General features: G+C 53.7%; 2 protein-coding genes across 10 annotated transcripts; one reads left to right on the forward strand and one right to left on the reverse strand.

The window, feature by feature from the left end:
• The first annotated feature begins 1,639 nt into the window (after positions 1-1,639).
• Positions 1,640-22,302, forward strand: LOC115932815 (breakpoint cluster region protein-like). 9 transcript variants are annotated; one of them, XM_055375286.1, is made up of 9 exons: positions 1,640-2,483; positions 2,710-2,892; positions 13,385-13,434; positions 14,261-14,370; positions 15,631-15,770; positions 16,826-16,960; positions 17,907-18,012; positions 18,489-18,651; positions 20,822-22,302. In XM_055375286.1, exons 2-9 carry the CDS (start codon positions 2,721-2,723, stop codon positions 20,981-20,983), a joined length of 1,038 nt encoding a protein of 345 aa, XP_055231261.1. In that variant the 5' UTR covers positions 1,640-2,483; positions 2,710-2,720; the 3' UTR covers positions 20,984-22,302. The 9 variants fall into 9 exon arrangements, with proteins under 9 accessions (XP_055231261.1, XP_055231263.1, XP_055231260.1 ...); XM_055375288.1 differs by having other exon boundaries at positions 21,950-22,302; XM_055375285.1 differs by having other exon boundaries at positions 1,640-2,892.
• On the reverse strand, positions 13,796-27,998 carry LOC129529613 (putative POM121-like protein 1). The gene is made up of 4 exons (XM_055375231.2): positions 26,315-27,998; positions 18,354-18,482; positions 16,782-17,697; positions 13,796-15,889 (listed from the first exon to the last, which is right to left on the reverse strand). The coding sequence occupies exons 1-2, from the start codon at positions 27,707-27,709 to the stop codon at positions 18,393-18,395; spliced, it is 1,485 nt and encodes a 494-aa protein (XP_055231206.1). The 5' UTR covers positions 27,710-27,998; the 3' UTR covers positions 13,796-15,889; positions 16,782-17,697; positions 18,354-18,392.
• Positions 27,999-28,000: the final 2 nt, after the last annotated feature.

A 28,000-nucleotide genomic window follows, 5' to 3' on the forward strand; every position in this document is an offset into this window, starting at 1 on the left:
GACCGGCGCTCAGCATACAGAGGCCCCACGCTGGCACCAGTCTCTGAGTTCCCTAGTATTTATTGATCATTATCTCTACCATCTCAGAGAGGGGGATGTGGCAGGACAATATGGTAATAGTGGGGAGAGGGTCAGCAGGAAAACATGTGAACAAATGTCTCTGTGTCATAAACAAGGTTAAGAAAAAGGTGCCGTGCTTTGATGTGCATATACATAAACATCTCAATGCATTAAAGAGCAGTATTGCCACCAGCATGTCCCACCTCCAGCCCTAAGGCAGTTTTCTCCTATCTCAGTAGATGGAATATACAATTGGGTTTTACACATTCCTTTGCCCAGGGACGATCAGGAGACAGATGCCTTCCTCTTATCTCAACTGCAAAGAGGCCTTCCTTCCTCTTATACTAATCCTCCTCAGCACAGACCCTTTACGGGTGTCGGGCTGGGGGACGGTCAGGTCTTTCCCTTCCCACGAGGCCATATTTCAGACTGTCACATGGAGAGAAACCTTGGACAACACCTGGCTTTCCTAGGCAGAGGTCCCTGCGGCCTTCTGCAGTGTTTTGTGTCCCTGTTTACTTGAGATTAGGGAGTGGTGATGACTTTTAACAAGCATGGTGCCTTCAAGCATTTGTTTAACAAAGCACATCCTGCACAGCCCTTAATCCATTAAACCTTGAGTCGACACAGTACTTGTTTCTGTGAGCACAGGGTTGGGGATAGGGTTACAGATTAACAGCATCTCAAGGCAAAAGAATTTTTCTTACTACAGAACAAAATGGAGCCTCTTACGTCTACTTCTTTCTACATAGACACAGTAACAGTCTGATATCTCTTTCTTTTCCCCACAGGGACCTTCCTGGCTGTGCCTCGGATCAGGACCAGAATGACACCCATTCATTTCCCTGGGCCTTTGCTCGGGCGGTCCCTGCACCCTGGCCTCTGCTTGACCAGGATGGTGGGGAGAGGAGGGGGGACGTCCCCCACACTGCTGTCTCCACTGTTCCTGCTGCCCAGGCCTCTGAGCTTCCAGGACTGCAGCGGGTGGGTGGGTGGCCTGGCCTAAGCCCAGGAATGCACTTCAGCTCCTGGTAGAGCAATGTCACTGAGGCTTGGGAGTCGGGTGGGGACGGGAGGAGGCGTCCGCAGGCCCCCCTACCGTGAGAGGCAGCCGTGGGAACAGCCTACCTCTAAACAATCACTGCAGCCCAGGCTGACCAGGGGCTCTGGCCAGACATAGGGGCCTGGCAGGCTGTGTGGCCTGTAAGGACACAGTCTGTCTCTGTGCCTCAGTTTCTCTGCTGCCCAGATGGAGAGGCCCAGACTCCAGGTGTAGACATCTGGAGCAGGCAGTGTTCAGCTGGGGAGGGAGCGGGGAGGACTATGGGGGCCACGTGGGAAGAAGTCCAGCCCACATCACCTGCACCCCTGCTGAGCCTGGTCAACAGAGCCCCTCAGTGGGTCCTCACTCTCCTGGCTGCCTCCCATTTAGGCACCCTGAGGCCTGCGGAGAACAGAGCCAGGCCAGTGTCCCCAGAGAGGCTGCGCTGCCAGCACAGTAGTAGCAGATTTGGATTCAGGGAAGTAGACCTGCAGCCAGGGTGGGAAAGAGCTGCAGGTGGGGTGGAGCCCCCACATGGCACAGCCCCCCTCCCTGGAGGTCTATGCTGCATTTCCAGGACAGCAAGTCCCAGGGATGGATGGTGCCAGGTGCCAAGGGCTAGATGCATGGTCTGTCTGCATTCCCCACAGGGGCGTCTTGTAGTCACCAGCATTTGATGCTGTCAAGTCCCCCTGTCCTCTGTGCAGACTGGGAAGCCCTTGGTCACCCTGGGGGGGTTGGGGGACCCAGGCCAGGCTGCAGAAACATAAGGACTTGAACCCGGGTCCTGAGTGACACCATCTTGGGTCCTCCTCCCTCTGCCTCTCTTCAGCTCCACCTTGATGCTGACTAGGCTGGGCCATGCGGAGAGGGTTAGGGGATAGAGATGGGAGCTGGGGAGCAGGGCTCCACTCTGGGAGGGGGGCAGCCTTGCCGGATCCGGGGCAGAGTTAAGCGGCCCCAGCTCTGCTTTCCTAGAGCTGCTGAGAACCCGGGAAATGGTGTGGAGGTTCCGGGGAGCCCTGCCCCTACCCGGCAACTGCAGTGCAGCAGGCACCAAGTTCTCCTGCACATTGCGACAGTGTGACCCTGGGCTCTGGCGGGCGGTAGGTGGGGCCTTTGGACCTACCAGCAGTGAGGGAGTTAACACAGCAGCTGACTCCTCTAGGCAAGGAAAACTCCCCTCAGACGCTTTGCTGCCTGGCCTCCTGCCAGCAACAAGCAGGAGCTGAAAACTAGAAGTTGAGGCGTGAGTTTGGCCACTCCGTAGTGTGCACTTGGTGAGGGCAGCAGCTCGCCACAGCTGCCAGCCGTCTGTCCATTCACCCATCTGTCCATCTGGCAGCCCGCTGTTCAGACCCGTCTGTCTGTCCGCCCATCTGTAAGCCCATCTCTGTCCCATTGTCTATCTGACCATCTTTCTCTTACTGTCCTCTTTGTCTAGCTATCTGGCCTATCTGTCGATCCATCTTCGTGTCTGTCTTCAGCCCCCACCTGTTTGTCCATCTGTCCAATTACCTGTGAGTCTATCTATGCATCTTCTTGTCCATTCATCTGCCCACCCATCTGTCCCTCCATCTGCCCACCGGCCTCCCCTCTCCTTCTAGGCCGCAGAGCCATGGCCCAGGACTGCAGAGCCATGGTTGGCCTGGTCCTGCTGGGGCTGGGGCTGGCGCTGGCTGTCATTGTGCTGGCTGTGGTCCTCTCTCGACACCAGGCCCCATTTGACCCCCGGCCTTTGCCCACGCCGCTGTTGCTGCTGACTCCAAGGTCTGCTCAAATATTGTACGGTGAGTGAGACGTGGGAGGAAGCTGGGTGGCCCTTGGCAGCCAGCCCCTCCTGGAGAAGGCGTGTATGTGAGAGTGTGTGTGTGAGCATGTGTGTGTGTGAGAGATTATGTGTCAGTGTGTGTGGGTATATATGTGAGTGTGAGTGTTTGTGGGGGGTGTGTGTGTGTGAATGTGTGTGATCGTGTTTGGGTGTGTGTATGTGTGAGTGTGGGTGTGTGTGAATGTGTGTGAATGTGTGTGATTGTGTTTGTGAGTGTGTGGGTGTGTGGGTGTGTGTGTGGGTATGTGAGTGTGAGTGTGTGGGTGGGTGTGAACGTGTGTGATTGTGTTTTGCTGTGTGAGGGTGTGTGTGACTATGAGTGTGTGAGTGTGGGTGTGTGTAAATGTGTGTGATTGTGTGAGTGTGTGTGGGTGTGAGTGTGTGAGTGTGAGTATGGGGGGGTGTGTGTGTGAATGTGCGTGATTGTGTGTGGGTATGTGTATGTGTGTGTGTGTGGGTATGTGTATGTGTGTGTGAGTGAGTGTGTGTGTGTCCGTGTGTGTGCACCTGCACTGGCCCAGGAAGCAGGAGCCATGTGTGTGGGCTTCAGCACCTGCAGGGCTTGAGCGCAAGGAGACAGCCTCAGGGCCCTTGCACAGAACAGGCGGCAGGGTGTGCCTGTGGGGCATATGGGGACTTGAGGACAATGGTGGTGTGTGAGTCCATACCTGGCTCCAGGATTCAGGAGGCCCATTTGCACATCCCAGGTGGGAACCTGTCTGGCCCCGCCGGACCCTGCTGGCTGGTGCAGGCCCCTTCAGTGAGGCCAATTCTCCAAGGCTGGGGTCTTCTCCCAGGGTCATGGGTGAAGGGGTTTGGAGGCTCCCTGCGTGGGTATTGGCCTGCTGGGGTACACACAATGCTGCCATAGCCAGTCTGCCCCAACACCCAGCCAGCCCGGGGCCACATCTCAGGTCTCTCAGTCCTGAGGAGCCCGGTGCCCCACCCCTCACATCCTCTCTCCCTGAGTCAGGGCCTGGGTCTCGTGAGCTGAGTGACTGATACTTGGTGTCCTGGATGAGGGCGTGATGGAGAGGGGCCACAGTGGGTGTTTCCTGACCCTCTTCCAGGAAGGTGCTGCTGCCGCTGCAGGGAGGACACATACTGGATGCCCCTTCCTGCCCCCTGCCTCCCATTGGGCCCACAAAAGCTAGGGCAAGCCTCCCCTCCCTGCCAGCCACCTGGTCTGCTTCCCAGAAATTCTGTCTTGCAGACTGTTGGGAGGATCCCAGTACTTTGTAAACTAAAGCAAGGGAGGAGTGGCCGTTCTCTCTGTTCAATCATTCACCTTTTCATTCATTCCTTCTTCCCTCCATTCCCCCATCTGTCCATCCTTCCCTGCCCTGATTGCTCATGCCACCGCCCCCCCCAGCCCCTCCTGACCTGGTCCTTTGGTTTCTCTTCAGGGCTTTCTGTCTCCTCCCACAGGGCTGAGAATGGCAGCTCAGGGACAAGTAGGGGCTGGGGACTGCTTAGTCTCCCCAGTGGCTCTCAGGGGATTTGAGGGATTGACGCCAGCTGCCACCCCAGGCTGTGCCCCTCCTCTGCTCAGGAGGACATACAGGATGCGACACCCACTTAAACTCGAAGTTGCAAAGATGCAAATGAGACTGGGGTCTCAGGCACCAGAGACCACCCGTGGGCACGTGGCTTTTGGGAGTGGAGACCTGCTGCCACAGATCTCTGAAGAGTCTGGACCTGCTGGGTCTCCCCGAGTGACTGTCTGGGGGTCTCCATAGCATGCCCTGCTGTGTGCATGACGGTCACTGGTTGGGTAGGGGTCTCTACTCTAAAGCTCCCTCTGCCGGCATCCCCTCGAACTCTCCCTTGGTGAAGAGAGAGGATGTGGTTTGCCCCAGTGTTTTATCAAACAACTCTCTCCACTTCCTGTTTTAAGAAGCTGGGAGTGGAAGAGAGCCTGGGGCTGGCCCCAGGTGCTGCTGCGAAACAGGGGTCACTGGATGCTGGGACCCTGGCCGGGCTGGCTGGAGGCCTCAGGAAGAGGCCCTGCAGAGTCCTCCCTGCAGAGGACCCTGGCCACGCTGCCACAGGGTCTGCTGGGGCCACCAGAAGCCCATGTTCCTGCCTCCATCTCTCCCCTTTGTGCTCACCTCTCACCAGGAGGCCCTCCCAGAGTTCAGTCTCCTGCTTTTTTTTTTTTTTTTTTTTTTTTTTTAGATGGTGTCTCGCTTTCACCAGGCTGGAGTGCAGTGGCGCAATCTCAGCTCACTGCAACCTCTGCTTCCTTGGTTCAAATGATTCTCCTGCCTCAGCCTCCTGAGTAGCTGGGACTACAGGTGCCAGCCACCATGCCCAGCTAATTTTTGTATTTTCAGTAGAGATGGGGTTTCACCATGTTGGCCAGGATGGTCTCTATCTCTTGATTCGCCCGCCTTGGCCTCCCAAAGTGCTGGAATTACAGGAGTGAGTTGTAGTGCCCGGCCCCATCTCCTACTCTTTCAGCACCAGGTTTTATTCTTGGGATTCTGCTACAGCCGGAGCCCCTGGGTGCGCACTCCTAAGCTTTCTGTGAGTGTGGACCCAGCACCGTGCCTAGTAGACATACAAAAGGAGCATGGTGACAGTGAGGTCTGTCATCTCCAGCATAATGACTGTTTTGATCCTTGTGAAAAAGGTGATTTTTGGCTGGGTGTGGTGGCTCACACCTGTAATCCCAGCACTTTGGGAGGCCGATGGGGGTGGCTCACTTGAGGTCAGGAGTTGGAGACCAGCCTGGGCAACATGGTGAAACCACGTCTCTACTAAAAATACAAAAATTAGCTGGGCATGGTAGCGGGTGCCTGTAATCCCAGCTACTTGGGAGGCTGAGACAGGAGAATCACTTGAACCCAGGAGGCAAAGGTTGCAGTAAGCCAAGATTGCACCACTGCACTCCAGCCTGGGTGACAGATCAAGACTTGGTCTCAAAAAAAAAAAAAAAAGAAAAGTTTATATTTTTGTTCTAATGGTTATCTTAATATCTTCATTCTATAATTATATGTTTTATGTAATTATAATAGCTATATAAGATATAATACCCCTAGTATGTTGTTTTTTGGATATTCTACTCTCTCCTGATGGTTAATTTATGTGTCAACTTGGCTAAGCTATGGTGCCCCGTTGTTTGGTCAAATACTTGTCAATATCTTGCTGGGAGGTTATTTCATAGATGTGATTAACACTGACAGTCAGTTGACTTTAAGTAAAACAGATTACCCACCATAATATGGGTGGGCCACCTCCAATCAGTTGAAGGCCGTAAGAACAAAAACTGAGGTTTCCCAGAGAAGCAGGAATTCTGCTTCAAGACTGTAACACACAAACCCTGCCTGAGTTTCTGGCCTGCTGACTGCTCTACAGAGTTTAGGTTCCAGACTTCGAGATCAACTCTTACCTGAATTTATAGCCTGCTGGCTTGCCCTACAGATTTTAAACTTGCTAGTCCCCACAATCATGTGAGCCAATTCCTCAATAAATCTCTCTCTATGTATAATCTATTGGTTTAGTTTTTCTGAAAAACTTTCACATCCAGTTTCCTGGATGTTAAGAATTACTGAAACTAGCTAGTAACTTCTTCTTTTTTTTTTTTTTTTTTGAGACAGAGTTTTGCTCTTGTTGCCCAGGCTGGAATGCAATGGCACAATCTCAGCTCACTGCAACCTCCACTTCCTGGGTCCAAGCAATTCTCCTCCCTCAGCCTCCTGAGTAGCTGGGATTACAGGCATGTGCCACCATGCTTGGCTAATTTTTGTATTTTTAGTAGAGACAGGGCTTCTCCATGTTGGTCAGGCTGGTCTTGAACTCCCAACCTCAGGTGATCAGCCGCCTTGGCCTCACAAAGTGCTGGAATTACAGGCATGAGCCACCGCACCTGGCTCCTAGTAAATTCTTCTTTTCCATGATGTGTCTCTTACCTCTAATAATACTTTTCTTCTTAAAGTCTACTTCATTAAAAATAGTTATGCTGGGCATGGTGGCTCATGGCTGTAATCTCGGCACTTTGTTGGAGGTCGAGGTGGGTGGATCACTGAAGCCCAGGAGTTCAAGACCAACCTGGGCAACATGGCGAGACCCTGCCTCTACAAAAAATACAAAAATTAGCTGGGTGTGGCTAATATAATTCTAAGTTGGCACACTTGTAGTCCCAGCTACTTGGGATGCTGAGGTGGGAGAATCGCTTGAGCCTAGAAGGGAGAGATTGCTGTAAGCCAAGATCACATCACTGCACTCCAGCCTGGGAGACAGAGTGAGGCTCTATCTCCAAAAAAAAAAAAAAAAAAACTTATACAGCTTTCTCGGTTAGTGCATGCATGCCATATTTTTCATTATTTTCCACCTCTCTGTATCCTTATATAAAAGGCATTAGTTGGGTTTTACTTTATTTTCAATTATTTTAATTTTTATTGTCCTTTTAAATGTAACTAATGATTTATTTGGGTTGAAACCCACCACCAATTTGTTTTCCATGCCTATTCTATTTCTTCTTATCTCCTCTCACATCTTGTTTTGGATTTATTATTTTTATTATTTAATTTCCTCCTTCTCTATTAGTTTCATAGCTGTGCAGTCTTAGAGTTATTTTAAAAGATGACAGTGGATTATTTTAGAGCTTACAACATGCATCCTTCACTTATCAAAGTCTAACATGAGCTAGTACTTTTTGTTGTTGCTGAGATAGAGAGAGTCTTCCTCTGCTGCCCAGGCTGGAGTGCAGTGGAGCAATCTTGGTTCACTGCAACCTCCACTTCTTGGGTTCAAGCAATTCTCCTGCCTCAGTCACCTGAGTAGCTGGGACCACAGGTGTGCACCACTATGCCCGGCCAATTTTTGTATTCTTTTTTAGTAGAGACAGGGTTTCACCATGTTGGCCAGGCTGGCCTTGAACTCCTGACCTTAAGAGATCTGCCTGCCTCGGCATCCTAAACTGTTGGGATTACAGGCGTGAGCCACCTCGCCCAGCCTATGAGTTAGTACTTCTATCCTCTTCCTAGTCAGTAGAAGAACCTTGGAACAGGAACTAAATTTACCCCCAGTGACTTATATGCTAATATTTTTGTGTATTTTAAATATGTGTGTGTGCATAGATGTATCTGTGTGTTTTTTGTGTTTTTATTCTTATTTATGTTGAGAGTGTAGAGCTATGTAAGAGTAAAGAGAATTGTGTAATGAAGCCCCGAGTATCCATTCAATTTCAACAACAATCTTATGGCCAAGCTAATTTCATGTATCCTCTTTCCTGCTTCCCTCTACCCCACATTATTTCAGTGCAAATCCCAGATATATACCTTTACCCACACATATTTCAGTATGTTTTATTTATTTTAAACCCCACAAGATATCATTTTCTATACTACTGTAATTTCATACCAATAACATTCATTTAGATTTACCCACACGTTTACCTCTTCTGTTACCCTTTATTTTTATTTATAAAAATATCTTTGGGAAGAAATATCTTTCAGCACATGGTCAAGGATCTCCTGAGGGCTATGTCATGGGCAAAATATACATATATATTCCATATATATACACACATATACACACACACACACATATATACACATATACACACACACATATATATATTCCACTTTCACTTTTTTGTTTGTTTGTTTTTTGAGACCGTGTCTTGCTCTGTGGCCCAGGCTGGAGTGCGGTGGTGGGATCTCAGCTCACTGCAACTTCTACCTCCTGGGTTCAGGTGATTCTCCTGTCTCAGCCTCCTGAGTAGCTGGGATTACAGGTGTTAGCCATCACGTCTGGCTAATTTTTGTTTGTTTTTTTTTTTTTTGAGACGGAGTATGGCTCTGTTGCCCAGGCTGGAGTGCAGTGGCGTGATCTCGGCTCACTGCAACCTCCATCTCCCTGGTTCAAGCAATTCTCCTGCCTCAGTCTCCCAAGTAGCTGGGATTACAGGTGCACGCCACCATGCCCGGACAATTTTTTTGTATTTGTAGTAGAAACCGGGTTTCCCTATGATGGTCAGACTGGTCTTGAACTTCTGACTTCAGGCAATCCGCCCACCTCGGCCTCTCAAAGTGCTGGGATTATAGGCGTGAGCCACCGTGCCTGGCCTGCTTTTTTTTTTTTTTGAGATGGAGTTTTGCTCTGTCACCCAGGCTGGAGTGCAGTGGCAAGATCTTGTCTCACTGCAACCTCCACCTCTCAGGTTCAAGCAATTCTTGTGCCTCAGCCTCCTGAGTAGCTGGGATTACAGGCATCCACCACCACATCTGGCTAATTTGTGTATTTTTGGTAGAGATGGAGTTTCACCATGTTGGCCAGGCTGGTCCCGAACTTCTGACCTCAGGTGATCCACCTGCCTCGGCCTTCCAAAGTGCTGGGATTACAGGCATGAGCCACCATGCCCAGCCATTTTCACTTTTGAAGGATATTGTTAGTGAGCATAGAATTCTAGGTTGGCAGATATTTTCTTTCCTCAGTTTGAAAACATGATTCCCTTGTATCTGATTTCTCCTGCTTTTATTGGGAAGCCAATTCTCAATCTAATTTTGCTCATTTGAAGGCAATGGCTTTTTATGTTGTTGTGTTTTCTGAGATGGAGTCTCACTCTGTCACCCAGGCTGGACTGCAGTGGTGCAATCTCAGCTCACTGCAACCTCTGCCTCCTAGGTTCAAGTGATTCTTCTGCCTCAGCCTCCAAGTAGCTGGGATTACAGGTGTCCACCATCACACCTGGCTAATTGTTGTATTTTTAATAGAGATGAACTTTTGCCATGTTGATCAGGCTGATCCCAAACTCCTCATTTCAGGTGATCCGCCCGCCTCAGCCTCCCAAATGCTGGGATTATAGGCCTAAGCCACCACTCCCAGCCTCCTTTTTTTTTTTTTGAGATGGAGTCTCGCTCTGTCGCCCAGGCTGGAGTAGGGTGGTGTGATCTCGGCTCACTGCAACCTCCCCCTCCCAGTTCAAGTGATTCTCCTGCCTCAGCCTCCCGAGTAGCTGGGACTATAGGAGCATGCCACCATGCCTGGCTAATTTTTGTAATTTTAGTAGAGATGGGGAGTCACCATATTGGTCAGGCTGGTCTTGAACTTCTGACCTCAGGTGATCCACCCACCTCAGCCTCCCAAAGTTTTGGGATTACAGGCGTGAGTCACCATGCCTAATGCATCCATTTTTTGTAGTTGCCAGTTTTCTGATGAAATTCTTAATTGTTTCTTTTTATCCTTGATACACATGTAAAGAACTTATTTTAAAGTACATGGTCTGATGATTTTATAATCTGGAGATTCTATGGGCCTTTTTAAAAGTTGTCTGTGCTTTCTCTTGAGTTTTGTTCCTGCTGTCTTATTTCCTTGTTTGCTAGTTGTTTTTAATTTGGCAATGGAAGTTGTGTATAAAAATCGTTACAAATAATTTTTTTTTTTGAGATGGAGTCTCGCTTTGTTGCCCAAGCTGGAGTGCAATGACGTGATCTCGGCTCACTGCAGCCTCTGCATCCCAGCGTTCAATTCTCCTACCTCAGCCTCCCGAGTAGCTGGGATTGCAGGCAGGTGCCAGCACGCCTGGCTAATTTTCGTATTTTTAGTAGAGATGGGTTTTCACCATGTTGGTCAGGCTGGTCTCAGACTCCTGACCTCGTGATCTGCCCACCTCAGCCTCCCAAAGTGCTGGGATTACAGGCGTGAGCCACTGCGCCCAGCCAGAAATAATTTTTAAAAATAATTTTGAGCCCCAGCATGATGGCTCATGCTTATCATCCCATCACTTTGGGAGGCTGAGGCGGGCAGATTGCTTGAGCCTAGGAGTTCAAGATCAGCCTGTGCAACATGGTGAAACCCCATCTCTACAAAAAATAAAAAATTAGCTGGGTGTGGTGGTGGTGTGTGCCTGTAGTCCCAGCTGTTTGGGACGCTGAGGTGGGAGGCTCACTTGAGCCTGGGTGATCGAGGCTGCAGTGAGCCATGATCCTGAGACTGCACTCCAGCCTGGGCAACAGAGTGAGATGCTGTCTCAAATAAATAAATAAATAAAAATAAAATAATTTGAGGCCTAGGGGTCTGAAATTCTGAGATCTCCTTTATGCATTTGAGTGACTGAGATGATTTGAAGCTGGATCCAGTGCTCCTGAGGGCTGCTTTATTTCTGGTTGACTGTGACTCCTAGAGTAAGAAACCTGCACCCCACGTGTGGGGCATTATGGCATCCCCTCCCTCAGCCACATGAGTAAGTCAACAGCACTGCTCTAGACCAGGTGTGGTGGCTCACGCCTATAGTCCCAGCTACTCGGGAGACTGAGGCAGGAGGATTGCTTCAGGCCAGGAATTTGAGACCAGCCAGAGCAATATATTATTAGGTTGGTACAAAAGTAATTGCAGTTTTTGCCATTAAAAGTAATGGCAACCCTGTTTCAGCAAAATAAAAAGCAAAAAAAAAAAAAGAAAGGAAGAATTAAAAAAAGAATCAACCGGGCATGGTGGCTCACGCCTCTAATCCCAGCCCTTTGGGAGGCCAAGGCGGGCAGATCATGAGATCAGGAGATCGAGACCATCCTGGCTAACACGGTGAAACCCCGTTTCTACTAAAAATACAAAAAATTAGCCGGGCGTGGTGGCAGGCGCCTGTAGTCCCAGCTACTCAGGAGGCTGAGGCAGGAGAATGGCATGAACCCAGGAGGTGGAGCTTGCAGTGAGCCGAGATCATGCCACTGCACTCCAGCCTGGGTGACAGAGTGAGACTCCGTCTCAAAAAAAAAAAAAAAAAGAATCACTGCTCTGTCTCTCAGCCTCCTCTTCCAGGATTGGCCGTCGCCTTGAGGGGAATACTGGCCTTGCCTGTCTCCAGCCCTGTACCTCTCTGCCTCCTATGCCTTTAAGCACATGTTTTCTATTTGCTGGGCTGTGAAATCTGCTCTTCATCTGATGGGGTTTGCTTTATAGGTGACTAGATCCTTTTCTCTTGGTGGTTTTAGAATTCGCATTTTCACATTGACCTTAAATAGTCTGATTATAGTTTGCCACGGCAAAGACCCTTTGCATTGCATTGTTTGGGGATATTTGAGCCTCCTCTATCTAGATGTCTAATCTCTTGTTAGATGTGAGTAGTTTTCATTATTATTTTATTAATGGGCTGGCATGTGGGCCGTGGTTCCAGGCGGGCTCAGAGGGGCAGCTGCCTGATATCTGGACAGCTTCTCTTTCTGTCTTTTCTTACCTGGACTCTGGGTTGCTTGTTAGCTGCTTCTGCCAGTTCTGAGTTTTCAAGGGGAGAGGGGCCCAGTGATGGCTGTTCTTTGAAGGAAAGGGAAGAATGTCTCCTGTTTAACATGTTTCTATGTTTCCAGTTACTTGGTTAGTTAGTTAGAGCCAGGGTCTCTCGCTCTGTTGCGCAGGCTGGAGTGCAATGGCATGATCGTGGCTCACAGCAGCCTCCACCTTCCAGGCTCGAGCAATGCTCCCACCTCAGCCTCTCAAGCAGCTGGGACTGCAGGTATGTGCCACCATGCTTGGCTGCCTTTTTAATTTTTTTTTTTTTTTTAATACAGACAGGGTCTCACTATATTGCCCAGGCTGGTCTTAAACTCATGGGCTCAAGTGATCCTCCTGCCTCGGCCTTTCAAAGTGCTGATATCACAGGCAGGGTTTCCATTTTTTAAAGCTCCCAGCAGTGGTATGAAACTCCTCCTTTCCAGAGAAAGCGCACTCTGTCCGCATCCCTCATGTTGTCCTCTCCCGCCTCTGCTTAGGGTTCACTCCGGGGGAAAGTGCCACTTGAGAGTTTCCTTTTTGTGTGCGGTTCTGACTGACCGCTCCCTGCTCACAGATGCTGCTTCTCAGGGTGGGGTCCCTGAGGCCTGGAGTGTGGCCTCTGACGACCTTCAGGGCCAGGTGCGGAATGAGAGCCTGTGGCCACATGGCCCCTGGTGGGAGACGTCCCGCCGCCCTTTGCTTCTCTGTGCCACTCTGGCTGCACAGTTCAGAGCCTTGGGAAACGTTAACCAGTAGGACCTAGAAGGGGAAGTGAGAAGGGGTCACCCCCCAGGTGTGCCTGTGGTGAGCCTTCGTGCTGAGCAGGTGCAGGGAGGGAAGCCCAGGTGCACACACCTGTGAAGTAGGGGCAGCTGGCTGGGCTCCTTGACCTGCTCCAGAGCTTCTTATTTTCTGGCCACTTCACCTGCAGAAGGCCCAGGTGGCTGTGGCCTCTAGGGTCCCTTGCCTGTCCTCAGCTCCCAACTGGGAGGGGCAGAGGGAGGAGGGGGTGGAGACCCCAGGCAGCAGGGCTCTGGGAGCAGTGGGGCCCTGGGTTCCAGGGGTGTCTGGCAGGCCCCTCCTTACTCTACGTCTCTCGGCCTCTGGATGGAGGTGCTGGCCGCAGTCGGGCTCTGCCTCTGACTAAGGGTTGGGGAAGTGGCGGGTGTGGGCTGCTGCCCCGTGGGGCCTCTGAACAGACCGCAGGGCCTCTGCCAATCATGACTCCTTGCTTTCAGCTGGACCCGCAGGCCCTGCAGGACAGAGACTGGCAGTCGCCATGAATGGGGTACGTGTCCGTGGGACTCTCCTGGCGCCCAGAAGGATAGGGTGGCCTCTGTTCATTTCAAATCAGTCAGAGGTGGCTGAGCCTGAGGCGGCATCTGAGAGGGAGCCTGGTTGGAGGAGGGAGGGCCCCCAAGAGCAGAATCACCATGCACGGGAATCGTCATTCATTGGCTGGAATGCAGTTGCCAGCCAGGCCCTGAGCATCCCTCCTCAAACAAAGGTCTCATGGCACCACCAGGACAGGTGGGGCCCCACTCAGGGACCTGGGGGCTGTCCATAGAAATGGAGACCCCTGATTTGTCTTTAGGTACCCCAGAAAGGTTTAGACCTTAAAAGCAACGACACACCCAAAAAGGCCCGGGTATAAATGGTAAAATGTTAATATTTGAGATTCTTGGCTTTTTCTTACATTATTCTGTCTTTCCTACTTAATTTTTAATTGGTACTAAGAGAAAGCTGGTCACAGTACACTATAATCTCAGCTACTCTGGAGGCTGAGCCAGGAGAATCACTGGAGCCCAAGAGTTTGATTACAGCCTGGGCAACATTGCAAGATCCCATATCTTAAAAAAAAGTAAGCAAGCAAGAGAAGCAGTGGGGATTTTAGGAGATGGTTCTGCAGAAACCAGTCGTTTACATCATCTTCAACAATCCTGGCTCTTGCTGAAGTAGAGTAGGGGCTTCCCCGAGGGGCGACTCCACCTCATGCTGAGACCTCTGCATGCCTTGGGGGTGGAAATATTTGATGAGACTCCCAGGGGTCCTTGGGACCTTGGCCTATGAGGACCAGAAGGATTAGAGGACTGTGCCCCTTCTCCCCACTGTAGATCGAAGTAAAGCTCTCGGTCAAGTTCAACAGCAGGGAGTTCAGCTTGAAGAGGATGCCGTCCCAAAAACAGACAAGGATCTTCGGAGTCAAGATTGCTGTGGTCACCAAGTGAGTGGGGAGGGGCTTGGGCTCACGCACTGAGGGTGCCTGTCCCTTCAGCTGTTTCTGCAGAAAAGAGCATGTGTCGGTCTCTCCTCTCTGTGCGTGGCCACTGCATAGTGAGGTCAGGCCCCAGGGAACACTGCGTGTTCAGCTACCTCCTGTGTTTCCTGCAAACCAGCTCAGGAATGTCCTTGCCACCTTGCTTGGAAGCAGTAGGCTGGCTCCAGGAACTGCCCAAGTGCAGGGTTTTCTGCCCTTGCTTGGAATTAGTCACGGTCCCAGATTCCTGTTGAATGGCCATAACCCCTGCCCCTTTGTCATGAGTCAGTTGCCAAGAGAAGCCTGTTTGTTGGTTTGAGAGCAGTTCATGCAGACACAGACCACTTCCTCTGAGAATTCATTTGCTTCCCTAGGATGGAATCTGGCTGGGCCTCTGACCTTGCTGGTCACGTGGGCCAGGGCCTCCATCAGTCATATCCTGGACTCCTATCTGTGTCTAAACACCACGCCCCACCCCCAACTGCATGGCAGCCACTCGCATAGCACTCTGGGAGGGCTGTGGGCATGAGCAGCGAGGACTCCATCAGCAGCTCCCCCAGATAAGCCCTGCTAATGAGGGGGCTTGCGAAGCAGCTTTGATGTGCTGGTAAATCCAGGTGCAAAACAGAACTCAAGTTAAGGCCTCCGCACAGCACTGCGTTCTAACTGTGAAGGATTCTTACTCTAGTGTCCTGTGTGGAGGTATTGGAATTGTCCATTGCTAAGACTCAGAGGAGAAAAGCACTTCGCATCGCAGGACTTGGAGCACCGGTGCTGAGGCAACCCTTCATTCATTCGTCAGATGTGTGTTAAGGCCCAGGGCAGGGGTCAGGGATTCTCCTCTCACAGAGCACGTGGGTGGCAGGACCAACACCGGGTCTGACCTCCCAGCTGGGGGCACAGGCTGCTAACCCCAGGCCTGGAATCTGTCAGATGCCCTTCCCGTGCTGACTTGACTTAGACAGGCCTCCTGACCTTCCCGCAAAGATCATGTGTGATTCGCAGGGGTTCTGGCCGCTTGAAAGGTTCCTGAGAAAGTACATGCAATGAGGACAGAGCTTGCAGAGGGAGGACAGGCATGCAGAAGGCTCTGTGTGCAGCCCCAGACCTGGGTACCTTCGTCACCGTCCTCACCCCACCTCCGGGTGTGCAGATAGGGAGCAGGTCTCCTGTGTTATGGCCCAAGCAGGGCTCTCAGGACACTGAGAACATTCCCTCCTCCCACAGGAGAGAGAGGTCCAAGGTGCCCTACATCGTGCGCCAGTGCGTGGAGGAGATCGAGCGCCGAGGCATGGAGGAGGTGGGCATCTACCGCGTGTCTGGTGTGGCCACGGACATCCAGGCACTGAAGGCAGCCTTCGACGTCAGTGAGTGTCGGCCTGCGCAGGACGGGATGGAGGTGTGGGCAGTGGTGTCCGCGATGAGATCTCAGAGTGCTCCATGGCCCAGGCATGTCACATCCTTCTCTGTGTCTTTTCTTCATTTACTGTTGTATTATTTTAAAAAAAGAGAAAACAAGAGTTGTACAAACAGCTTCCATAGAAGCCAGTTTTTACACCATCGTACCCACTCATGCCACTTGGTGGAGTGGACCAGGGGCTTCTGTGGGGACTTGGCCTTCCTGCCTTGGGGGTGGACAGGAGGTGGAAGCCCAGGACTCAGTGCGGTCTGTCCACTGCCCTGTATGAGGATGTGGTGGGCAGAGGGCACTGATGAAATTCAGCGCAGGCCGGGGCTGCAGCATCTCCGCCTCCATCTCACCAACCCTCACAGGCTTTGAAGGACCCAGACCTGCCTCAAATGCCAGGGGAGGGCACTGAGACCCCAGAGGGTCCTTCCCAGCATCTTCAAAGCAACAGGATTTTGTGCCTGCAGACCCTTCTTTGCAGCACACACCACCCACCCTGACCAGGACCCCTAGAATGCCCAGCATCCCTGGGAGGGCCCTGTGGTAGTTTCAGCTCCCTCTGGGGGCCCAGAATGAACCTGGCCTGTGGTGAGGATGTAAGCACTAATGGCCAATTGGGTCCAAAGGAAGACGCCAGTTCAAACACTGAAACCAATCAGATTCTCCCACGGCCTTCCTGCTATCAGAAGACACTGGTGCAGGGGTGGTTGCCATGTACAGGGCAGAGCCACCCAATCCCCACGCAGGCACTGTGTCCTGCCACGCTGGCCTCCTCCTGGCCATCACATCAGGCCAAGCAGGGGAGAGGAATGGGAATGCCCACGCACCCCTATCAACTCTGCAGACACAGAACCATGCACAGCTCTTGGGAGGAGTCAGATGAGCTGCTCAAAGCCCAGGAGGGACCCACACAGTGGTCAGCATGGCAGGGACGGTGCTTTAGCCAAGGCAGGGATGGCGGGTGACTCACTCAGGATCTTCAAGGAGGCCGCTGCATTTCCCTGCTCTTTCCAGATAACAAGGACGTGTCGGTGATGATGAGCGAGATGGACGTGAACGCCATCGCAGGCACGCTGAAGCTGTACTTCTGTGAGCTGCCCGAGCCCCTCTTCACTGACGAGTTCTACCCCAGCTTCGCAGAGGGCATCGGTGAGCACTGGAGGCCTTGGCCTCGTGGGAGACGTCTCCTCCACGTGCACTGCTGCCCTCGGAGGCTGTGAAAAGCGAGGTGTGGGAACCTGAGCTGTGACCCCTCTGCCATGGTCGGCATTTTAACCCAACCTCAAAAAGCAGGGGACCAGAACCGAGCCTGTCCTGGAAGGCCTTGCCCATCCCCAGAGGGCTCCCCATCCCTATTCCTCAAGGAGGCCAAGTGGGTGAAATGGTCAGCACTGCCGTGCTGTGGGGTCCTAAAGTCTGCTGTCCTCCTTCCTGCAGACCAGGGCTAAACACTGGTGCCCAGGTGCTCTTGCCATGGGTCCTGGTCCAGCCAAGCATGGTTTCAAACATGACCTGACCCTTAGTCAACCTGGAGGCTGATGTCTATAGTGGGTGCTGGTGCGTGCAGCACCTGTGGCCTCTGCATCACCCTTGGGGCAGGTCTGCCTCCCGGGCCCATGCACAGACGACCTGGTCTCTCAGCCTGCAGGTGTCCCTGTGATGTCCAGGACGACGAGGGGGTCTCTGCGTACTTGGTGGGGCTGGGACCCTCCCACTTCCCACCTCCTTGTGTCCCTCACTCCCCTGTTTCATTCCATGCTGAGCCTCCCCTGCCTTGGGCTCCTCTGGGGAGGGGGTGGTGGCAGGAGTTGTCCAAGGGCAGCTCTGCCCACGAGCAGCTGCTCTAGCGGCTCCTCCTGCTGCTGTTCACCGGGTGCTGCTGACCCCTGCGAGGTAGAGAAAAGGCGTTCAGGTGGTTCACACCCCACACAGGTGCCCCTCACAGGGTCCTCACTGGTGGCCAGCGCTGTGGGTGTGACGATGATGACAAGCCTAAACTGCGCAAGGACTCGTGTCCCGGGTGCTCCGTGTGACCACCTCGGGAGAGGTCTCCGGCTTGTCGTAACCCAGAGGAGTAACCCACTGCCTCCTGCAGCTCTCTCAGACCCAGTTGCAAAGAAGAGCTGCATGCTCAACCTGCTGTCGTCCCTGCCGGAGGCCAACCTGCTCACCTTCCTTTTCCTTCTAGACCACCTGGAAAGGTAGCCCAGCTCCCTTGTGGCTGCCCAGGACTCCAGGTCTCCAGGCCGTTGGGGTGCCCCTCTGCTCCCACCAGACCCCCAGCACCAAGGACCTTTTCCCCCGACCCCTGTCTGCAGTAGCTCACTGCTTCTAAGGACTAGCACCACTGCCACCCCCACCCCTGCCTCTCCTCTTTGCCACCCTCCTCCCTCTGCACTGTGGCCTTAACAAAGAGCTCAGAGCTTTGGCTGTGGCCAGCAGTGCACTTGGACCCCCCTCTTCCCTCCCAAGCACATCATGAAGACCTCCCCATCAGCCCAGAGCTGGCCCCTTGTCCTGGGCCACTGAGAACCAGAAGTACCAAGGCTGGAGTCAGCTTGCAGCACAGCCAGGGTCGAGGTCACTCCCTCCCTGAGGACTCTAGCACGGCACAGCCCCTCTGCCTCTCTCCTGGTGGTGGCGTTGAAACAGCACCCTCTGCTTCGGTCCTCTACAGGGTGGCAGAGAAGGAGGTGGTCAATAAGATGTCCCTGCACAACCTCGCCACTGTCTTTGGCCCCACGCTGCTCTGGCCCTCCGAGAAGGAGAGCAAGCTCCCTGCCAACCCCAGCCAGCCCATCACCATGACTGACAGCAGGTCCTTGGAGGTCATGTCCCAGGTATGGGAAGACAGTCTCCAGCCCATGCAACCCCAGCCTGACAGAGGTGGTCTCTGCCTGCCCCACCCCCAGTCCTGCCCATCTTCCGACTTGCATTGTATGTGGTGGTGGCTGAGATTCAGAGAGAGGGACTTGCCTAGGTTTGCATGGATGGGAGTGATAGGGGGTGCCCAGGCCACCTCCTGGTCCTGCTGGTGCACCTTGCTGGGGGCTTAAAACCACCCCAAGTGTTCGGGTGTGGTGGCTCATGCCTGTAATCCCAGCACTTTGGGAGGCCGAGGCAGGACAACCGAACCCAGGTGTTTGAGACCAGTCTGGGTAATGTAGCAAACCCCATCTGCAGAAAAAATACAAAGAAAAATTAGGCAGGCACTGTGGCACACATCTGTAATCCTAGGTATCTGGGAGGCTGACTCAGGAGGATTGCTTGAGCCCGGGAGTTAGAGGCTGCAGTGATCCATGATGGAGCCACTGTACTCCAGCCTGGGGGACAGAGCAAGGCCCTGTGCATCTCTAAAATAAATAACCACCCCCCACCCAACAAGTCATGCCTTGTCAGGACCCCACCCCACCCCCGTCTCACTGTAAGGGGTTCATGACACCAGCAGGGGTTTCTAGCACCTGAGGTGGACTTGGGGGCTTGGGCCCCAAAGACCTCCCCACCAGCAGCTGTGAGCCCCCCTCTGAGCCACTCTCCTCTTCCCCACTCTGCGAGGGCAGGTCGAGGTGCTGCTGTACTTCTTGCGGCTGGAGGCCATCCCTGCCCTGGACAGCAAGAGACAGAGCATCCTGTTCTCCACCGATGTCTAAAGGTCCCAGTCCATCTCCTGGAGGCGGACAGATGGCCTGGAAACCTCTGGCTAATCGGGCCATCTGTAGAGTGGGAATCAAGATTTTCTGAGGCATCCTTGGGCTACCCCCAGGTGTCAGGCCATCTGCCAAGAGACAGCGGCCCAAAGGAGAAGGACAGGTGGCCTGGGCAGATCCCGCCCAGGTCTGAAAGCCCCAGGCTGGCCTCAGACTGTGGGTTTTTTATGTGGCCACCCGAGGGCGCCCCAAGCCAGTTCATCTCTGAGTCCAGGCCTGGCCCTGGGAGACAGGGTGAAAGCAGTGGTTTTTATGAACTTAACTTACAGAGTCTAAAAGATTTCTTTTTTTTTTTTTTTGAGACGGAGTCTTGCTTTGTCGCCCAGGCTGGAGTGCAGTGGCGCGATCTCGGCTCACTGCAAGCTCCACCTCCCGGGTTCACACCATTCTCCTGCCTCAGCCTCCCGAGTAGCTGGGACTACAGGCGCCCACTACCACGCCCGGCTAATTTTTTGTATTTTTAGTAGAGACGGGGTTTCACCGTGTTAGCCAGGATGGTCTCGATCTCCTGACCTCGTGATCCGCCCGCCTCGGCCTCCCAAAGTGCTGGGATTACAGGCGTGAGCCCCCGCGCCCGGCCAAGTCTAAAAGATTTCTACTGAATCACTTGTCAAGAAGCGCCCTCTCTGGGGAGAAGGGAACGTGACCGGATTCCCTCACTGTTGTATCTTGAATAAACGCTGCTTCATCCTGTGGGGGCTGTGGCCCTGTCCCTGTGTGGATGGGGCCTCTTCCATTTCCCTGACTTAGAAACCACACTCCACTTAGAACAGGGTTTGAGAGGCTTAGTCAGCACTGGGTAGCATTTTGACTCCATTCTTGGCTTTCTTCTTTTTCTTTCCAGAAGGATTTTTGTGCAGAAATGGGTCTTTTGTTGCCGTGTTAGTCCTCCTTGGAAGGCAGCTCAGAAGGCCCGTGAAATGTCGGGGGACAGGACCCCCAGGGAGGGAATCCCAGGCTACGCACTTTAGGGTTCGTTCTCCAGGGAGAGCGACCTCGTCCCCCAATCCTGATCGCCCTTCCGGCCCACGCTCTCCTGTTTGGCTTCCACAGGCCTGGACTTCTCTGGCTTCTCTGCCCACACACTCCCTGCCCCCAGTGTCCCTGCCCCTGCCCCTGCCCCAGCACAGGTGACTTCATTTCTGTCCTCTCAGCTCAGTGGACTCGCTCAACTTTTGTATAAGTCTCCACTTGGTGGTAGCAGCTTGCTGATGACTTGTTTTAAAACTTTCATCCTAAATAACTTTTTGATGCTTGAATATTTTTAAGTTTTATACATAGTTTCTAATTTTTTCCTCAACAGATCCAGATACCTAATAAGATGCTGGAATGTAATCCCTGGACAATCCGTGTCCTGGCAGCATTTGGTCTTCCTCTAAGCGCCTGGCTCCGCTGTTCTCAGGAGTGGGTTCTGAAGTCTCTGGAGAATAGGATACGTGGAGGGCTAGGAAGGGGCCAGGCCTAGAGATGGGAGACTCCCTCCCGGAGCAGGTGGAGGCACAGGACCATTCGCTACCCTATCTGCCGACACCTGCGGGGGAGCCCAGGCATTCTTTGTAAGCCCTCCTAACTACCTGGCTCAAAGAAAACAGAAGCATGGAGGCCGCCAAGTATTTTCAAGAAATAATCCCTTGAACATGGCATCACTTTTTTAGAAAGAGGGGCTTGGGGCAGGCAGAGGAGAGAAGGGAGAGCAAACTGAGAGCCAAGTTTCCAGACGGTCCTGCAGGAGGAGAGGATGCAGCTGCCCAGAGGGAAGCAGGATCACATTTAAGGAAGTGTGTGGGGTCCCTGGATGACACCAGCACCCAGTGCGGCTCTGTCTGGCAACCGCTCCCAAGGTGGGAGGAGTGGGTGTCCCCTGTGTGTCAGTGGGCAGCTCCTGCTGAACCCACAGCTCACTAGGGAGCCTGACAGTGGGGCCATGCGCCTGACACTCCTCTCTGCTTGTGGACCTGGCAAGGCAGGGAGCAGAAAACAGAGCCACTTGAAGGCTTTCTGTCTGCGTCTGTGTGCAGTGTGGATTTAGTTGTGCTTTTTTCTTGCTGGGAGAGCACAGCCACCATTTACAAGCAGTGTCACCCTCATGGGTGGCGAGGACAGAACAGGAGCCTCTGCTCTCTGTACCTATCTGGGCCCGGTGGGCTCCCCTGTCCTGGCTTCCATCTCTGTCTCAGCGACCATTCAGCCCTGCGCAGGAACACATGTTGCTTAGAAAAGCCAAATCCAGCCCTTGTCTCTGCCTCCTCTGGTCTCATGATGTGCATCTATTACCTTGAAACTGGAAACCAGTCTATCAATGTCTGTGCCAATTTTTTATTCCCTCCCCAACCTCCTTCCCCATACGACTTTTTATTTATGTAGGATGTGTGCTGTCTAATGATGGGATGACCACACTTTTCCATGTTCTAAAAGTGCTCCTCTCCCGCAGGGTCCCAGGGCTGGTGGTTGCTTTGGGTCTACAGCTACATCTTACCCACCTCCTGCCTCAAAAGCCTGTGTGGTGGCAAAGCCGGTGTGGGGCTGGGGAACGCAGCGTTCTCCAGGAGGGGGACCCGGCTCTCCTTCTGCAATGCAGGCAAAGGCCTAGATGCCAGTGTGACCTCCCACAAGGCATGGCTTCCAGACTCCCCGACCAGAAGTGATGCTTTTTTGCCTCGGGCCCTGGGTTTGAAGCAGCCTGGCTTTCTCTTGGTAAGTGGCTGGTGTCTTAGCAGCTGCAATCTGAGCTCAGCCACCTACACACCACCGTGGCCGACACTTTCATTAAAAAGTTTCCTGAGACGACTTGTGTGCATGTTGATTTCATGATCAGCGCCGCTGGGAAGAACCCCAGAGCCGGTGGGGTGGGGCTGGAAGCAGCAGGTGCAGTGATGGGGCTGGGTGCCCAGGAGTCCTCAGTGCTCAATCAGGCCAAGGTGGCCAAGCCCAGGCTGCAGGGAAGGCCGGCCTGGGGGGTGTGGGTGAGCACAGGCAGGCACCAGCTGGGCAGTGTTAGGATGCTGGAGCAGCATCCGTAACCCCACTGAGTGGGGTAGTCTGGTTGGGGCAGGGACCGCTATTGCTTTAGCAGAGAGAGATGATCCCCACTGCGGAGAGGCTGTTCTGACTCTGCAGGTGGGACAGGGACAGATGGCCACCAGGGTGACCCGGCTGGTCTTCCTTTGCTACGCTAAGCCCTGGGACATGGAGGATTCCCGCCACACACAGCCTGGGCCCGGGTTCTTACCTGTGGCCACCGCTCTGGCACGAGCTCCTCAGTCTTGGGTGGTTTCTGCCTGGTCCGGGATTTGGTGTTCCTGCTGAGTCCAGCCTTTCTACCACCTCCGCATGGGCCGTGGGTGGTGTTGTCAGCTGCCTCCCGCCTTGGCTTCAGTAGCTCACCCAGCTTACAGGGGAGCTGCCCTGGGCTGGAGATGGGCATGCACCCTGGGTCCTACTTTGAATGAATGCAGCTTGAGGAGAGCCGGCCATATACACTGGGCCACAGGTTACCCTCGGCAATGCCCACATCAGCCGTCAGCCTGAGCCTCCCCAGGAGAGCAAGGCTCACACGACAAAGGCTGCCCGTGGCCAATGAGGTGGCTGAGCCCAGCCAGAACCTTTCTCGGACTCCCTGGATGTGGCTCTGCTCGTGAGCTGCCTGGTCAGCTCTCTCGGGGTGAGAGGGGCTTGTCACACGGGCCCCTGCCTGCAGTGTGACCCTTCTCAGCTTCTCTCAGCAGCCCTGCCTGCAGAGTGTCACCACCACCATGATCATTTCCCTGACACTGCGAGGGTGGGGGGACGTCCTGGGTAGAGACAGGGCCCGTGGCAGCAGCAGGCTCAGGGGCGCCCTACACTGGTGGGCTGGGGACCTGGTGGAGACCACACCAAGGGCTGGACAAGGGGATGAGCCTCCACCCTGGCCTCTCTGCAGGCCTCAGCAGCCCCTCCCACAGGCAGAAGGGTTGACACTGGGTTCTGCCCTCACTGCAAGAGCTGCAAGTGCCACGTGCTGTTCTGCCCAATCTGGTGTCTGCAGGTGAGGACAGGGCTGCCGCTGGCCCGTTTCTGAGTGTTCAGCACCTAAGGGTGACAGCACTGTCTGTCCCTACCCTCCCGGTCCTGTTTGAAAATCAAACCCATGCTCACAGGCCAATTTTTTTTTCTTTTAGAGACAGGGTCTCACTTTGTCACCCAAGCTGGAGGGCAGTGGTGCGATCATAGCTCAATGCAGCCTCCAATTTCCGGACTCAAGGGAACTTCCTGCCTCAGCCTGCCAAGTAGCTTGGACTATAGCTGTGTGTTTTATTATTATTTTGTAGACATGGGGTCTGGCTATGTTGTCCAGGCTATTGTCAAAATTCCCGGCCTCAAGCAATCCTCCCGCCTCGGCCTCTCAAAGGTTGGGATTACAGGTGTGAGGCAAGGCACCCAGCTCAGCCACAGAGCCCTATTGCATCTCTCTTACTAGGAGCAAGAGCTGACTGCCCCCTCATCCCCATTCCAGAGTGCTGGGGCTGTGTTCAGCCAAGGCCGGGCCACTGGCATGGCCCAGGGAGCGGGATCATTCACTGCTGCCCCAAATCTGAGATCATTCCACCTTGACAAGACTTCCTCATCCAATCCCTTTACTTGACAGCTGGGGAAACCAATGCGCACAGAGCATCCCCAGCTCACTCGGGGTCTCAGAGCTGATCCATGAGCGGAGGCTGAGATCCTGGGATCTTGTCCCCCAGCCTCCCTGCAAGCTTACTCCCTTTCTGCTGAAAGAGATGGGGCCGGACCTCGACCAGCAGCCCTGGCCTGGACATGACTGTGCTCATGCAGGTATTGAGGCCGAGATGCCCTGGCATCATATGTTTTTCTATTTTCTTTTTTTTGAGACGGTGTCTCACTCTGTCACCCAAGCTGGAGTGCAGTGGCATGATATTGGCTCACTGCAACCTCTGCCTCCCGGTTAAAGTGATTCTCCTGCCTCAGCCTTCCAAGTAGCTGGGCCTACAGGCTTGTACCATCACGCCTGACTAATTTGTACATTTTTACTAGAGACGGGGTTTCCCCATGTTGGCCAGGCTCGTGTCGAACTCCTGACCTCAAGTGATCCACCTGCCTTGGCCTCCCAAAGTGCCAGGATTACAGGCATGAGCCATGGCGTCACTTAAATGTAGTGAGAGGCCGGGCACAGTGGCTCATGCCTGTAATCCCAGTACTTTGAGAGGACGAGGCTGTCAGATCACCTAAGGTCAGGAGTTCGAGACCAGCCTGGCCAACATGGTGATACCGTGTCTCTAAAAAAAATAGAAAAAAATATCCCTGCATGGTGGTGAGTACCTGTAGTCCCAGTTACTCAGGAGGCTGAGGCATGAGAATCGCTTAAACCTCGGAGGCGGAGGCTGCAGTGAGCTGAGATGGCGCCACTGCACTCCAGCCTGGGTGACAGAGCAAGACTTTGTCTCTAAATAATTAAATAAATAAATATGGCCGAGCATGGTGCCTTAGGCCTGTAGTCCCAACACTTTGGGAGGCTGAGGCAGGTGGTTCATGAGGTCAGGAGCCCGAGACCAGCCTGGCCAAGACGGTGAAACACTGTCTCTACTAAAAATACAAAAAGTAGCCAGCTGTGGTGGCAGGCACCTGTAATCCCAGCTACTTGGGACACTGAGGCAGGAGAATCACTTGAAACTGGAAGTCAGAGGTTGCAGGGAGCCGAGATTGCACCACTGCACTCTAGCCTGGGCGATGGAGCAAGACTCCATCTCAAATAAATAACTTAATAAATACAGAGCAAGATTCCATCTTAAATAAATAAATAAATAAACATACACCTGTAATTGTAGCAGTTCGGGAGGCTAAGACAGGTCGATCACCTGAGGTCAGGAGTTCGAGACCAGCCTGACCAATATGGCAAAACTCCATCTCTACTAAAAATACAAAAATTAGCCAGGTGTTTTGACGTGTGCCTGCAGTCCCAGCTACTTGGGAGGCTGAGACAGGAGAATTGCTTGAACCCAAGAGGTGGAGGTTGCAGTGAGCCGAGATCTCGGCTGCACTTCGGCCTGGGTGACAGAGTGAGACTGTCTCAAAAGGAATAAAAAAAATACAAAATAAAAAATATGTAGTAAGATCGCAGAGTCGTGCCGCGGAAGCGTGCTGGTCCTATCCATGTAGTGAAGGCTGATTTCATACACAAATGTCACAAGAACTTTTTTTCTTTTCCTTTTTTTTGAGACGGAGTCTCGCTCTGTCACCCAGGCTGGAGTGCAGTGGCACGATCTCAGCTCACTGCAAGCTCTGCCTCCCTGGTTTATGCCGTTCTCCTGCCTCAGCCTCCCAAGTAGCTGGGACTACAGGCCTGTGCAGCAGATGCAGGGGGGCCACTAGGCCCAGGCAGTCTTGGGACTTGTGTGTCTCCTGCTGTGCATCCATACTGGGTGCTTTAGAAACGGCAGGCAGACCAGAAGCCCCTGTTGCAAGTGAGGACAAAGTGTGGGAAGGCCGTGAGGGTCTGCAGTCCGAGATGGCCTGGTCCTCAACCTGCAGTGCACTGTTGATGCACTGGAATGCCGCCTCCTTCTCCCGGTCCAGGTCTTCAGCAGGGACCCGGTACCCCATCTCTAAGGGAGGTGGCAGCATCAAAGAAAGGCTCCCCTCGCCTGCGTGGCAGCAGGGGAAACTTGCGTCTACGGGGCCTAGAGGCCTGGGATCTGGGGGAGCCACCCCTGGGGGCGAGTGTCTGCCCTAGTGCTGTATCTGCCGTCTTTTCACACTGGGTGTGACCCGAAGAGACAGCCTGAGGTCCGTCCTCACTCACTGTGTTTGAGGAACTGAGGGTCAGCTGGCAGTGGGATGAGGCTGGCCCCCTCCTCCGCTTTAGTTCCGGGAGGCCTCCCGTAGAGCTGTAGGGGCTCGAGATGGCCTTTCGTTTGGGGCACGAGCTGGTCCGGGAGGTCTGGGATCTCTGGTTCTGACCTCTGGGCACCTGCTGCAGCTGTGGCTGAGGCCCAGAAATGTGAAGGGCCTCCATCCACTCCAGTAGTGACCCCAACGTGGGGTTCAATGTGGAGGGGGGAGGGGCTGCTGCGGCAGCTGCAGGAGCAGAAGTGCCACGCCTTGTTCTTCTCATGCCCGCATCCATGCTTGCAGCTGGGAAGGGGGCAGGAATCAGCGAGGTGACCTGGGCTGAGTCCTGGGAATGGGAAGAGGTGGCAGGAAGGGGATCTGAGGAGGAGAACAGGGGGCCTGGTGGTCTGTGCTTCTTCCCAGACATGGGAGCTGTAGAGGGGACCCCTGCAGCAGATGCTAAGGGGGCCAGTAGGCCCAGGCAGTCTTGGGACTTGTGTGTCTCCTGCTGTGCATCCATACTGGGTGCTTTAGAAACCGCAGGCGGACCAGAAGCCCCTGTTGCAAGTGAGGACAAAGTGTGGGAAGGCTGTGAGGGTGTGCAGTCCGAGATGGCCTGGTCCTCAACCTGCAGCGCACTGTTGATGCGCTGGAATGCCGCCTCCTTCTCCCGGTCAAGGTCTTCAACAGGGACCCGGTACCCCAGCTCTAAGGGAGGTGGCAGCATCAAAGGCTCCCCTCGCCTGCGTGGCAGCAGGGGAAACTTGTGTGTACTGGGCCTAGAGGCCTCGGATGTGGAGGAGTCATTCCTGAGGGTGAGTGTCTGCCCTGGTGCTATATCTGCTCCCTTTTCACACTGGGTGTGACCTGAAGAGACAGCCTGAGGCCTGTCCTCACTCACTGTCTTTGAGGAACTGAGAGTCAGCTGGCAGTGGGATGAGGCTGGCCCCCTCCTCCGCTTTAGCCCCGGCAAGCCTCCCGTGGAGCTGTAGGAGCTGGAGATGGCATTTCGGTTGGTGCAGGAGCTCGTCCAGGAGGTCTGGGATGTCTGGTTAGGTCTGATTTCTGACCTCTGGGCATGGAGGTCTGTCTGCAGAGGCCCGGGCCTGGGCACAAAGGGAGAGAGGCCTCCATTGTCCCGCAGGGGCCGAAATGCAGACCATGCATCCCCGGTGACCTCGGGGACCCTTCTCTGATCACCAGGATTCTCTTGGACTCTAGGGTCCTTGTCCTGCTCAGGCATCCCTGCCCCGCTCTCCTTGAGGGCCCTCAACACTATCTTCCCTGGACACAAGTCTGGGGACAGCCGGGTGTTGTGGACCCCAAAGGGGTGACTCCCGGCTCCTGGGCCCCACAGAGAGTCCATGTTCTCAGTGCAGTGGCTGAGCTGGAGGACGCCCTGGAACTCGGAGCACACAGCACTGGCTTGCTGTGGTACCTGTGCAATCAAATTGAAGGCAGGATCCCAGGAAGGACCGCAGGGCTTGCGGGATCACGGAAAACCTTCTTAGAGTTGTCTTGACACCACTGATGTCAAGTGTCCGGGTGCTTGTAGGATGGCCTGCCACTCAGTCCACGGGCAGGAGCAACGGGGAGATCCCACAAGCAAAGTGAACTGGGGGATGGGCTGAACGGGCTCCAGGCAACTGAGCCCTAC

This window comes from Gorilla gorilla, chromosome 23, assembly GCF_029281585.2.
Source record: "Gorilla gorilla gorilla isolate KB3781 chromosome 23, NHGRI_mGorGor1-v2.1_pri, whole genome shotgun sequence".
NCBI lineage: Eukaryota > Metazoa > Chordata > Mammalia > Primates > Hominidae > Gorilla > Gorilla gorilla.

Excerpts from the sequence above, each read along its gene's own strand:
- LOC129529613 (XM_055375231.2), bottom strand. The coding sequence starts at position 27,709 with ATGGACTCTCTGTGGGGCCCAGGAGCCGGGAGTCACCCCTTTGGGGTC. Across the intron at positions 18,483-26,314 it reads CCCTCAGTTCCTCAAACACA|AGGACCGAAGCAGAGGGTGC; the intron begins GTGAGTGAGGAC and ends GCCACCCTGTAG.
- LOC115932815 (XM_055375284.2), top strand. The coding sequence starts at position 2,721 with ATGGCCCAGGACTGCAGAGCCATGGTTGGCCTGGTCCTGCTGGGGCTG. Across the intron at positions 14,371-15,630 it reads AAGATTGCTGTGGTCACCAA|GAGAGAGAGGTCCAAGGTGC; the intron begins GTGAGTGGGGAG and ends CTCCTCCCACAG. Across the intron at positions 15,771-16,825 it reads GAAGGCAGCCTTCGACGTCA|ATAACAAGGACGTGTCGGTG; the intron begins GTGAGTGTCGGC and ends TGCTCTTTCCAG.